The sequence below is a fragment of the Erpetoichthys calabaricus genome, chromosome 8, assembly GCF_900747795.2.
Source record: "Erpetoichthys calabaricus chromosome 8, fErpCal1.3, whole genome shotgun sequence".
NCBI classification, from domain to species: domain Eukaryota; kingdom Metazoa; phylum Chordata; class Cladistia; order Polypteriformes; family Polypteridae; genus Erpetoichthys; species Erpetoichthys calabaricus.
Genome location: NC_041401.2, coordinates 137,431,907 through 137,445,077, shown reverse-complemented (window position 1 = coordinate 137,445,077; position 13,171 = coordinate 137,431,907). Strand labels below are relative to the sequence as shown.

General features: G+C 38.3%; 1 protein-coding gene across 1 annotated transcript in view; it reads left to right on the top strand.

Annotated features, from left to right (window-relative positions):
* kcnh3 (potassium voltage-gated channel, subfamily H (eag-related), member 3) overlaps nt 1-13,171 on the top strand; it is a 577,011-nt gene that overhangs the window by 495,351 nt on the left and 68,489 nt on the right. Inside the window, exon 9 of the mRNA XM_028807521.2 lies at nt 9,421-9,620. Within this exon, the coding sequence (XP_028663354.1) occupies nt 9,421-9,620 (200 nt within the window). The remainder of the gene's footprint in view (nt 1-9,420; nt 9,621-13,171) is intronic.

Sequence of the window (13,171 nt, the reverse complement as noted above, 5' to 3'; positions counted from 1 at the left end):
CATTAGTGTCACCATCTCCAACCCAAATAACATATCTGGTCTCACTACTATCTTGTAGACCTTCCCTTTCACTCTTGCTGGTAACTTCTGTCACAAATCACTCCTGACACACTTTTGTAACCACTCCACCCTGTCCTTAGTGTCTTCTTCACCTCTCTTGTACACTCCCCTGTTACTCTGTACTGTTGATCCAAAGTATTTAAACTCATCTACCTTCACCAACTCTTCTCCCTGCAACCTCACCATTCCTCTGACCTTCCTGTCATTTACACGCATGTATTCTGTCTTGGTCCTACTGACCTTCATTCCTCTTCTCTCTAGGGCATACCTCACCTATCCAGGGTCTCCTTAACTGCTTCCTACTCTTGTTACAGATCACAATGTCATCCGCAAACAGGAGTCCACGGGAACTCCTGTCTAATTTTGTCTGTCAGCCTGTCCATCACTATTGCGAATGGCTCAGAGCCAATCCCTGATGTAATCCCACCTCTACCATGAATGCATCCGTCACTCCTATCGCAGTCCTCACGCATTGCCACACTTCCCTAGTACATATCCTGTACCTCTCTTACATGCTTCTCTGCCACTCCTGACTTCCTCATATAATACCACAACTTCTTTTGAGGCACCCTGTCATATGCTTTCTCAAAGTCCACAAAGACACAATGCAACTCCCTTCTGGCCTTCTCTATACTTCTCCATCAACACCCTCAGAGCAAACATCTGCATCTCTCTCCCATTGTTTTTAATCATCAACTTTTCAAAGTACTCTTTCCATCTATTCAACACACTCTTTTTGTTTCTGAGCATGTTTCCATCATTATCCTTCATCACTCTAACCTGTTGTTCATTTCTTCTCCCATCTCTGTCCCTCTGCCTAGTCAATTGGTACAGGTCCTTTTCTTCCTTTTTAGTGCCCAACCTCACATACAACTCATCATACACCTTATCTTTAGCCTCGCCGCATCTCTCTTCACCTTATGCCTTATCTCCTTGTACTCCTGTCTACTTCCTTCATCTCTCTTATTATCCCACTTCTTCTTTGTCAACCTCTTCCTCTTTATACTCTCCTGTACTTCCCCATTCCACCACCAGGTTTCCTTGTCCTCCTTCCTCTGTCCAGATATCACACCAAGCACCCTTCTAGCTATCTCCCTTACCACTTCTCCTGTAGTTGCCCAACTATCTGGCAACTTACTGTCTTCCTTTTTCAACTTATACCTATAGATCCTTGGCTCTGCCCTCACTCTCTTCCTCTTCTTGATATCTATGTCATCCTACAATGCACCATCCAATGCTGCCTAACTATGCTTTCCCCTGCCACTACTTTGCTGCCTCCAATCTCCTTCAGACTGAGTCTCCTCCATTGGATATAATCCACCTGTGTGCATCTTCCTCTACTCTTCTACATCACCCAGTGTTCCTCCCTCTTCTTAAAATACACATTTAACACAGCCATGTCCATCCTTTTCACAAAATCCACTACCATCTGACCTTTTGAATTTCTCTACTTGACACCATACCTGCCCATCACCTCCTCATCCCTTCTGTTCCCTTCACCAACATGTCCATTGAAATCCGTTCCAATCACCACTTTCTCTCCCTTGGATACACTCTCCACCACTTCATCCAACTCACTCCAGAAATGTTCTTTCTCATCTATCACACACCCAATCTGTGGGGCACATCATGCAGCAATACCATTTATCATCACACCTTCAATTTCCCGCTTCATAATTATCACTCTGTCCGACAGTCTTTCCACCTCTAGAACACTCTTGACGTACTATTCCTTTGGGATAACCCCTACCCCACTTCTCCTACCATCCACACCATTGTAGAAAAATCTGAACCCGCCTCTAATACACCCAGCCTTACTCCCTTTCAATCTGGTCTCTTGCACATACAATATTTCAGCCTTCCTTCTCCCATCATGTCGGCTAACTCTCTCCCTTTACCAATCATACTGCCAACATTCAAAGTTCCTACCCTCACTTCCACTTTCTTTACCTTCCTCCTCTCCTCCTGCCTCTGTACAAACCTTCACTCTCTTCTTCTTCTTCAGCCAACAGTAGCCCAATTTCCACCAGCACCCTGTTGGATAACAGTACTGGTGGTGGACGTTGTTAACTCGGGCCTCGACCAATCTGGTATGGAAATCTGTATTGTTGTCCGCATATTGGTCTGGCAAAATTTTACACATGATGCCCTTCCTGATGAAACCCTCCCTATTTATCTGGGCTTGGGACCGGCATGAAGAAACTCACTGGCATGTGCACCCCCCAGTGGCTGGATTGTGTTAAATATATGTCTAATTTTATATAATGTTCTTTCTATAAGATGAGAGTTACTTCTTCACAAAATTGTACCACATGCCTTAATTTTGCTAACCAAGACCTCATTCTCCTGTTCTCCACCCCTCACACCTCAGCCCTACCTTAATTTCCATTGGGAGACACAGATAGCAGACAAAAAGAACCAATCACTTTTTCCTTAATATCTGCTCCTCCACATTGCATTGCAGCAGTGATTTCCCAATTCTTACTAATCATTTGGAAGCTGCTGCATGTTGGCAGTGATATTAATATTTATCCAATCACAAGCATGAATGTATCACTGGTCTTCAATTTGGAAGAGCAGGGTAGTGAGAGGTTTAAACGGGCTCTTGATCAGAGTTGACTCTTTTGGGGAAAAATGATGTAGGCCTCAGCTGGGCCATCTTAAATATGCATGGTAAGTTTCATTCAGTTCAGCCACTGAATTTGGACAAAACACTAGCAGATACCCCCCAACACACACACACCAAGGGTTTTTTTTTTGTATATGAACAGCATGAACTTGACTAAACTGTGCCCAATGCTGTCTTTCCAGTTAGTAAACAAATAAGAGCATAGAATATTTACCTTAACTTTCTTTAGATGTTGCATTGTGCTGTCAAACCTCTTGTTTTCTGGCACACGTTAAAAATACTGAGCTTCAGGCCTATAAACAAAATAATGTATGTATATTTGGCAGACACTCCCACTTTCTAGGGTAATGCAATAAGAAATGCATTAATAAATTCCTTGTCTGGTGCAGAATACTCACGCATTCCAGCTAAGATACTTCTCATGCTAATGACTTTGTGTTATGTGAAACAAGAATGACAGAACTTGAACATGTCTCCAAAACCTGAAAATGTGGAAACATGTGAACATCAATTATTAATAAGCTATCAAAGTCTGAACTGTCAGCATAGACTTATAAAAGTATATGCCATTTCAGAGGGAAAAGAATTAATAAAATATATAGGATTTATCTATGTTTTTTATATGTCGAACAATTGTACATCCCTACTACAGAAAGTCAAATTAAATAACACTTGCCACTGAAATAAAAAACCCAGCTGAGCTCAAATTATTACCTTAAATTAATGCTTTAGTGGGTGCTGGCAGCACAAATGCAAATGTCACATCCCTTCCTACTGCACAACCATCCCAGTATATGGACTCTGCAAACCTGTTGAGAAAACAGCTGGCTCAGTACGAAAAAAAAAAGGCAGAAAATTCAAAAATATTCCATACTCAAGACAACTTGAGGAACTTCACTGGCTGTGGAAATTCTCATCTGGGTTACATGCTATAGTAGAGTTTATCACAGAGGTGAAGACAGTTTGTCCCATTGTGGCTGCAATCGTGTAATATGGTACAGGCTGCTTTTCAAATAGGTCTCTGGAGCTGATTCATTGCTACTTGCATGTTCTATTTTTGAGTTGGGTTGCTGTCAGTGTGATTAGTTAGGCTTCTGAAGATTTACTCTTAAGAGGCCTTGTGGCGTACAATGAGCTCAAGAAAGATGGTGGAGAAAGTTTGTAAAGCAAGGTCGGTCCCTGAGAAATGCTATCATTCATTGCAACTGTCTCTGTGTTATGAAGTGTGTTTTAAAAATGCACTTAATGGCAGAATCCAGCTGTGAATTAAAATGCTCCTAATTGGTGCTTCAAATTTATGGGAATTATAAACACACTACATTCTATTTTACAGCTATTTCTTTTCATATTAATTTATATCTCACAGCACAACAAATGCTGCAATTTAGGATTCTATTACTTTTTGGTTTTTTTTGCTTTTTCTTGTTTGCAATTATTGCTTTTCAATGCAGTTACTTAACCCTTTAAGGTCCAAACCATTTTTTACTGTCTTTCAATGTTTTTAAACCCTGCCTACTTATTGCAGGAAACTGGAATTTTATACCAAGTGTGTTATATCATTTTTTTCACCAGACATTGTACTCTTTAAAATGACTAGTAGAACCATGTTTATGTTACAGGTTAGCTTTAAAAAAAAGTCGTATGAAAAATAAAAAAATGGACAAACACCTTCCAAATTTTCAGTTCTCAACAGTTTTGGGAAAATGATATTGCAAAGACAAGCTTTCAGCCTGTTTTTCAACATTACTCAACATTCTACACTCAAAACACAATGCATTGTATACATTTATATCTAGCATCAGAAAATCTGAAAATTATTTCCTTGTCCCATTCCACAAAATAGTTACTGTCCAGAATGAGACAAAGTTCCACTGCCAAGACAGATTTCTGCCTGCAATTCACATATTTCCTTCTCCCATATGTGGTCTTTGACCTGGGACCAGTGATGGATGACACTGCAGCAGCCATATGAGCAGAGTGGGCCTGAGTGGGAGGAATCTACAGAGACACACCACACCACTGAGGTGTTAGGGCCTCAACAAAGTTTTTCTGTTTCATTTGCTCTGGGCCCTTTGATTTTCAGATCTCATTGAATATAACAATCTGTGTTAACAATGTCAATAAAATGTACAAATAATGTACAATACTACATTAGAACCTTAAATATGTTTCTCAGAAAGATTAACCCCTGTGCATATCATGCTGCTCTTCTGGTTTGTCTCACTGTCTATCATCACCCTTCACCACTCTTTGCACTGTGTACCCAATATATGTTATTTATGTATTCACCTTATACAATTTCTTGCATTAGGAATGTGTTATTTTTCACATACCCCTTGGGGACAAAGCACAGGGTCAGCCTGGAAAATTGTGAATTTCCCCTTGGGGATTAATAAAGTATCTATCTATCTATCTATCTATCTATCTATCTATCTATCTATCTATCTATCTATCTATCTATCTATCTATCTATCTATCTATCTATCTATCTATCTATCTATCTATCTATCTATCTATCGAACAGCGCCCCTGGAGCAAATGCAGGTTAAGTGCCTTGCTCAAGAGCCCAATGGAGCAGGATCCCTTTTTTGGCAGTAATGCAGTTCGAACTGGCAACCTTCCAGATACCAGCTCAGTGTGTATATATACTGTATATTATTTATAAAATTGCAGACATATAGAGGTGTGGAAATGCAAACAAAATATTTTAGAAATGTACTTTAACTATATCTAAACCCTTTTATGAAAGGGCAATTATTCATTCAATTCCAAACTTAGACCGCCCAAAAAGACAATTATTTTTTTGACGCCAGACTATCCACATTAAACAAACTGTGAGCATTATCATCACTTCTTCTTAGGTGGTGAATGGCTCTGGCTGTTTCAATGACGTGGCACCTATCATTGTGAATGAGTGATGATCCATTTACTTTGTAGTAATTCCTGATCCCTTAAACAAGCTGACTAATCAGAGAAAGAGGCAGGATGTACATAAGGCTAATCATACCTGACTAGTCTGCGATTGACAGCACCTCTTACTTACACTCACTTGGTCTAGGGATTGATTGGTCCTCTAAAAGGTCATTCAGATGAAACTACTATGGAATTACTGCTTGTGTTCCTGGCCCACCAGCGGGCCTCCCGACTGATACAGAAGCATTCAGTATATTGATAACGGACAACTGGTTGACTTTCACCTTATATTTCATGGATATCATTATAAATTAATATAATGTAATCATTTATTTAAGTGTTTAATTCATTGTAGCTTAATTACTTTGGTTTTAGTGTTCATCAGCACCACCTGCAAAACATGTTCACATTTTTTTTTCACATACACATAGAATCAAATTTTAAAATGCTATCAACGGTTCTTTACAAAAAGTGGGGTGAACAGAATATGTGACTGTAAGTAATCTGCTTCTGACTGATCCTTCAATCTGACATCTCCACTTCAATGTATTTGATATCAGAGTGGACCTGTGAACTTCAGATTTGCTGATAGTTGGTAGACATATTGGAGTGTCCTACAGAACAAATGTACATGTTAAAATGCAGAGGAAACAATTCTGTGCAAACCCAGGCTGTGTCCTAGTAAAGCAACTCAGAGGTGATAGCTGCTTGTGTCCCTGGCAGGTTAATCTTTCTGCACATTCTTCTTCATTTACATTTTTTTCAGCACAGCTATTTGCTACTAAAATGATAACTCCAAAAAGTAAACAAAAGGCATTTTTAAGATGAGTGGGCAGACGGTTTTGTTTATTTATAGTAACAGAAAGGAAAGGGACCATTGGGAGAAATTTCAAAATGATTCAAAAGACATAAGTATGCATTAGACTTTACAATAAACTGGGATCTGAGTAGAAGGTGATTTTGAAATTTCAAGGCATCATAGAAACAAAAACATTAACCAAACACTCACAGACCTGCAGAAAGCCATTTAACTTAAAGGAAGTGGGACAGGCCATATCTTTAAAGCAAGTTCAACAGCTTCAAACAATGGTTCTCAAGTCCAAGTCATCTTACGGTTTAGTGGCTGCACTCAAAGTCATACTCAGTGGAGCGTTCACTAGTAAATCACAGCTTAAATAACCAGAAAACCTGGAAAGGTAGAATGAAAATCATGAAGATGAAAAGCTTTAAAAACCAAGTTGAATAAACAATCAATTATTTCTGTGTAATATACAGTACATTAATCCTTGAAACATTTCAATGCAAATTATTAAACCAATCTTTTTAATTTCTGGACTGATACCAAAAAATAGAAAGTGTTAATGATTACTTGCTCAAGTAAAAGCAGAAGTTGGTTTGGATGAAAACTTGAAGCCGTAGTAGATCCTCAAGACTGAGCTTGAGAACCAATGGCTTAGACAAGGGGTGAACGTGGAAAAAGAATCTATAGTGGAGATCCATCTTGACTCAGGGCTGTAGCCTTGTCAAAGGCAGAGGCAATCGAAGTCAAGGAGCAGGTGCCACAGGCTCAAAAAGGTCAGGCGGGAAGTTCAAGAAAGACATTTTTGTTTGGCTTAGATAGTTCAGCTGTAATTAGTTGATTGATTGTAGTTAGTCCTTAAAAACTATAAACATATTTGGCAGTTGAAGTGAAAGGGCACAATAACCATCCAGGTGTGTGTAACACTGGAGACAGTTATACAGTAGGAAGAAATCATCTTTAAAACTTTAGATGAAGTTTTAATACTCTTAAAAACTAGTGATATCTATCTATCTATCTATCTATCTATCTATCTATCTATCTATCTATCTATCTGAAATTTTGAGTCTGCGTTTACAGCCATATGCCCAAATGATTCTCCTTATGGATCCCCTCCTCAAGCAATATAAAGGAGAAAACAAAGAATTATAAAATCACAGCAGTTTACATATGTAATGAATAATATTAGTTCTTATCTAACTTATGTCTAATTTTCAACACGTTATTAATCCTTAGGAAACATAACAAATCCCTACCATGAGTAGTAAAGAAAGGCCATATCATGTGACTTCAACTTTCAATAATGATTAACTACTCACTTCCCAAAAATAACACTTTAATTTCATTTTATCCAATCAAACTGATGAAACCGAAAAAACTTGATTAGAGCTTATCTGAAATGATAGAAGTGGGTGCAGTTATAGCTTCTTTGACATGAGGGTCCGTCAATAAACATATATGTACTGCAGCTGTTCCCTTCAATGTAGCTACAAAAGATAAAAATAATAATAATAATAATGCATTTTATTTATAGGGGCACTTTACATTAGCAGTAAATCTCAAAGTGCAACATAAAAAGATTAAACAAAGGCAAGGCAAGATAAAAATAGAGATAAAACAAAAATAATTATAGCATTCCTGTTAATAAATAAAAGATATCCAATTCTTTTTTCTCTTTCATTCATATTTTGTTCAACATGCGAAAGGTACAGTATAAATGGTACATATGCCCTTGATGTTCTCATTTTGAAATACATTGATCATAACTTGAACCAAACACAAATGTATGAATTCTTTATTTATCCAGTGATTCACTTTATTTTGTCAAGATTGAGGGAAGCTGGAGTATATTTTGGATGCACCAAGGCATGAAGCAGCCAGGGACAAGCCATCAGTTACACACACATACACACACACTCAGAAAGTCACTAATGCAACACCAAAGCAGCCATATCAACATTTCAAACTTGGGGATGTGGAAGAAGAGCAAAGGATCTATGGAGCAGCAATTGGGGAAAAGGGAGATTGTGCAAAATCCACTGAGTAAGTGACTGTTTTTAATTAGTGTTTAAAAATATGTGTTAACAAATCACAATGGATGTCAGCAGGTTTAGGCATAACTTAAATATTGAGTTTGACAAGCTAGGCTGAGCTAAAAATCTTATTCTTGTCAAAATTTTTCTTATGTTCTAATAAGAAATAATAATAATAATAAGCGACGGGCACTCAGCAGGCTTCTATCAATTATGGAGAATCCACTGCATCCACTAAACAGTATCATCACTAGACAGAGGAGCAGCTTCAGTGACAGATTGCTGTCACTGTCCTGCTCCACTGACAGACTGAGGAGATCGTTCCTCCCCCAAACTATGCGACTCTTCAGTTCCACCCGGGGGGGTAAACATTAACATTATTCAAAGTTATTGTCTGTTTTTACCTGCATTTTTATTACTCTTACTTATTATATTTTCCTCTTGGGATTAATAAAGTACTGCGGTGGGTTGGCATCCTGCCCGGGATTGGTTCCTGCCTTGTGCCCTGTGCTGGCTGAGATTGGCTCCAGCAGACCCCCGTGACCCTGTGTTCGGATTCAGCGGGTTGGAAAATGGATGGATGGATGGATGGATGGATTAATAAAGTATCTATCTATCTATCTATCTATCTATCTATCTATCTATCTATCTATCTATCTATCTATCTATCTATCTATCTATCTATCTATCTATGTAAAGCAGTTTGATGTAATCTATGTTTATTTTTTCATTTAGCATTATGATGTGTGCCTTCGATTATAAAAGAAGAATGAACTTTGCAGTAAATGTGTTGGTTTCCAGGAATCAGCTGCTGTTCCACTGAATAATAAAACCTTTCAATGAGAATAGTACTACTAATGTCAATAGTTTCTGCTTCTTTCATTGCCAGTGTGTATTTTTAAGGAATAAGATTATATTACTTTAATTACACAAAAACTTGCAAATGGAACTGTCAACTGAATGCTGTTCTTCTTTCTTCTCTTTAGCTCTCATGCATGCAGTGGTTTTTGGTAATGTGACAGCAATCATCCAGCGCATGTACTCACGTCGTTCCTTATATCACACTCGGACCAAAGACCTGAAAGACTTCATCCGTGTGCACCGTATCCCAAAGCAGCTAAAGCAGCGCATGCTGGAGTGTTTCCAAACTACCTGGTCAGTCAACAATGGCATTGACGTCAATGAGGTGCGAAAAGTCATTACTTTTGGATGGGGTTACTCAACTTGAGGGCAGTGGATTGAAGTTGGGTATTAAATAAAGGGCTTGTACTGTACTTGTGCATTAGAGACAATGAACAGTGAAGCAAAATGACACTTTTTATTGGCTAACTGAGTAGATTACTGTATGCAGTCTTTTAGGGCCCCTTCTTTAGGCAAGGTGAAATCCAGAAACTGGAGTGTATATACACACTAAGAAAGAAACTTGATTCTATAAGAAACTTGATATGTGAGATATGTTTAGTGTCAAATATTACCTCTCCAACCTAAGATTCATTTAGCAAGAGAGACAGTAGAGACATGTAGCATGAAAGGAAATGAGTGAAGTGATTGTTCTATGGTTAAATGTAAAAATTATATCAGGAAGACAAGAGTGTGTTTTCTGAAAAAACAGAAAATGTCAAATCTGTATAGAAAAGGTTTTAAACAAATGTGTGTCATAATTTATGTCAGCTTGCTTTTGGTAACAGATTCAACTGAAAATGTATCAAGTCAGTATTTAATGTTTATATTAATACCTTCATGCAACGCTGTTCTCTCCATTGGCCTCCGGCAGGGCACAAGATAATAACAGCATGGGTTGCTTGATAAAACACTTAATAAACACAGTGCTTAATAAAACACGAGTAGAAGTAATGGATGACCTGAACACCACATAACTTTGAAAACTTAAAATGTCCCCTATTGTAGTTTGCCAATATTTCAAAGTGCTAAAGAAGCACAAGATTGTGTTTTAGATGGATATGAAATTGGATATGACATAATGAAATGTAAGCTGTCTTACACTACATTTCTTCAAATACAGAGTTATCAATAAACAAAGCCACTTTTTTATAATATGCTTGAAATTCATACATTAGCAACTATCAAATTTTGGCTTAAATTATTTTGGATTTGCTTGGTAAGTAAGAGACTGAATGGCTTGTTCTCAAAGCATGTTGCAATGTGTCTTCCCTGAGGCTACTCAAAAACAAACTTTATTAGTGTTGTAATCGCAAATCCCAGAAAGTGAAGAACTGACGATAACACGGCCTGGTCTGGAGAATCTCCCAAGGCCTGCAGATGGGAAAATCAGGTTAGGAGGAAAAACCTGTTAGACCATGGATCCATTCTGGAACTTGTCAATGATGGAAGAGTCTTGGTTTAATGGCACATATTGTATCTCTTAAGATGTATTATGTAACATTTGAAAGCCATGGTGTATTCGTAAATCATTGTCTTTTAAGGGATTCTAAGAGCAAATAAGGGGCCAGCACAGTTTGTGGTACAGGGGATTCTGCTTGAAAGAGCATCACTTCTCAGTGGATTGTTTTGTGGGTGATTTGAGGGTGCAGTGACTAGCAGTCCTGGAGCCTCCAGGGAAAATAATAAGTTTCGTAGCATGATCTGCCTGTGTAGAGTCTGTACATTCCCCCATGTTTATGTTTTCCTTCAGGTATACCAGTTTTTCCCACATCCCAAAGTAATGTATTAATGGCTAACAGCCAAATATACATGTGCTAGGCGAGAGGCTCTGTAGGTGATGTGTGTGTGTGTGTGACTATACATTCAGTGCTTCTGAATTGCGCCTAATGATTTGCATGCACATTTTTCCTCAGTTGATGATGTCTTGTATACTTTGCCACACAATGTGAAAAAGATTGGACATCCATAGTCTCCACTACATAGTCACACAAGTGTGAGACCAAAATGTTTTTGTTTTTTTTATCTAGTTCACATTTACAGATTCCAGATCTATCTTTGGATAATTATTAGTTAATTCAAGTTGCACAGAAATGAATTATGCATGCAGTTATATGCCAGAACAGAAAATAAGTGAACAATTAACACTCTGTAATCTTTCTCTTCTAGAGAACAATATAGTTCAATTTTAAACACTCTCCCAATCAACAGTTAGCCATTGAATGTAACTCCTACATACCACGCATTTAGATCTTCTTCTAGCATTCATCTGCAAAATGACAATAAAGTCCTCCTGTAAATGAAGTAGAATCACAGCTTTTACCAACAGATCACATCTCCAGTGCAGTAACATGTATATCATTACAGTCATGTAAGTCCTCAGAAAGCAACAGGGCCTTAAGTAAACCACATACTGTTATATTACAAGTGTCAAGATGCGTTGTGTTTTTCATGTCAAAAGACTTCTAATAAGATGTGGTACAATAAAATTCCTAGACTTTTAGAAAGTTTTTCGTCACTCTTTCTTGAACGCAGAGCATTTCAAGTCTATATAGAGAAGGTTTTAAACAAATGTGTGCCATAATTTATGTCAGAGCTTGTTTTTGGTAACAGATTAAATTGAAAAGGTATCAACTCAGTATTTAATGTTTATATTAATACCTTCATGCCAGCAGTTTACAATACAATACTATTTAAAATTGAAGATGACAGAAACAGTATTAGTACGTTCTAAAATAGTTCTGTGCTCAAAGGTTACATTTCAACAGCTTCTAAGTCTACCATCTTGTACATTTCCCCTGTGTTTTCCTGGGTTTTCTCCTGCACATTAAATGGTTTGGCAACTTTAAACTGGTCTGTTATGAGAGAGTGTGAGGAGGGTGTGTGGGAATGTCCCCTGTGATGGACTGGTATCCCGTCTAGGGCAGTCTTCATTTCCTAATGACTTTAGTGGTACCTGGCTTTCTTATCTTAAAAACGTACTTAGCTGAATTTAGTAGAATTGCAAATCACAGACCAGAGGCAATTTTTTAACAGTATTGCATTAAACAGTGCACTAATATAACTTTGTGTGAATACATAGTTGAACCATGACATACACAAATCAGCATGCCAGGTATTGAAATGATTACACTTGCTTGTCCATCACACTCGCAAACACAAAATGAAGAAGGCACATTGGACTAACCAGGAAGGGCCTAATCGTGGAGAAAAAAGAATGCTGTTACAACACAACATAGGGCCTGGGAAGGATCTCATGCCATAACTGTCAGGAAGGATCTAGTGTGGCTAGAGGAAGCCCACTGAAAAATTGCATGACAGATCATTACAGTGCAAATATCAACACTTTTAACTATTTTCAAAAATGTATTTTACAGATGTCCAGGTGTCATGGTGGCAATTGTGACAACCAGTCACCGCAGCCTGCCAGAGGCAGTTTGATTATGCACTGACACACTGAAGAGCATGTCACCCATTGTGTCACCTTTAGTGACAGACCTGCCTCTTTTCATTTTACAACAGTAGAATGCACAGCCATCCATGCCTGCCATTTACCTAGAATGCCTATGTGACATTTTTAACGTTTCCCATTTCTATTTGAATATGAGTGACACACTCTGGGAGGACAACTGAAGTTCACAGCACACCTTCTGCAGACCAGTGATTCCCCTGAAAGGAGCTGCCAAGTGCTTGTTTGGCAGTGCCACCTCCCACCACTCCCTTTTAGTGCAATGGGGCCTATCAGTCTATCTGCCAGTTTGGCTGGGAGGTGGGGGCCTATTACCAGACACCTCTAACATCTATGTGCAGACTATTCTGGAACAAAAGGAATGCACA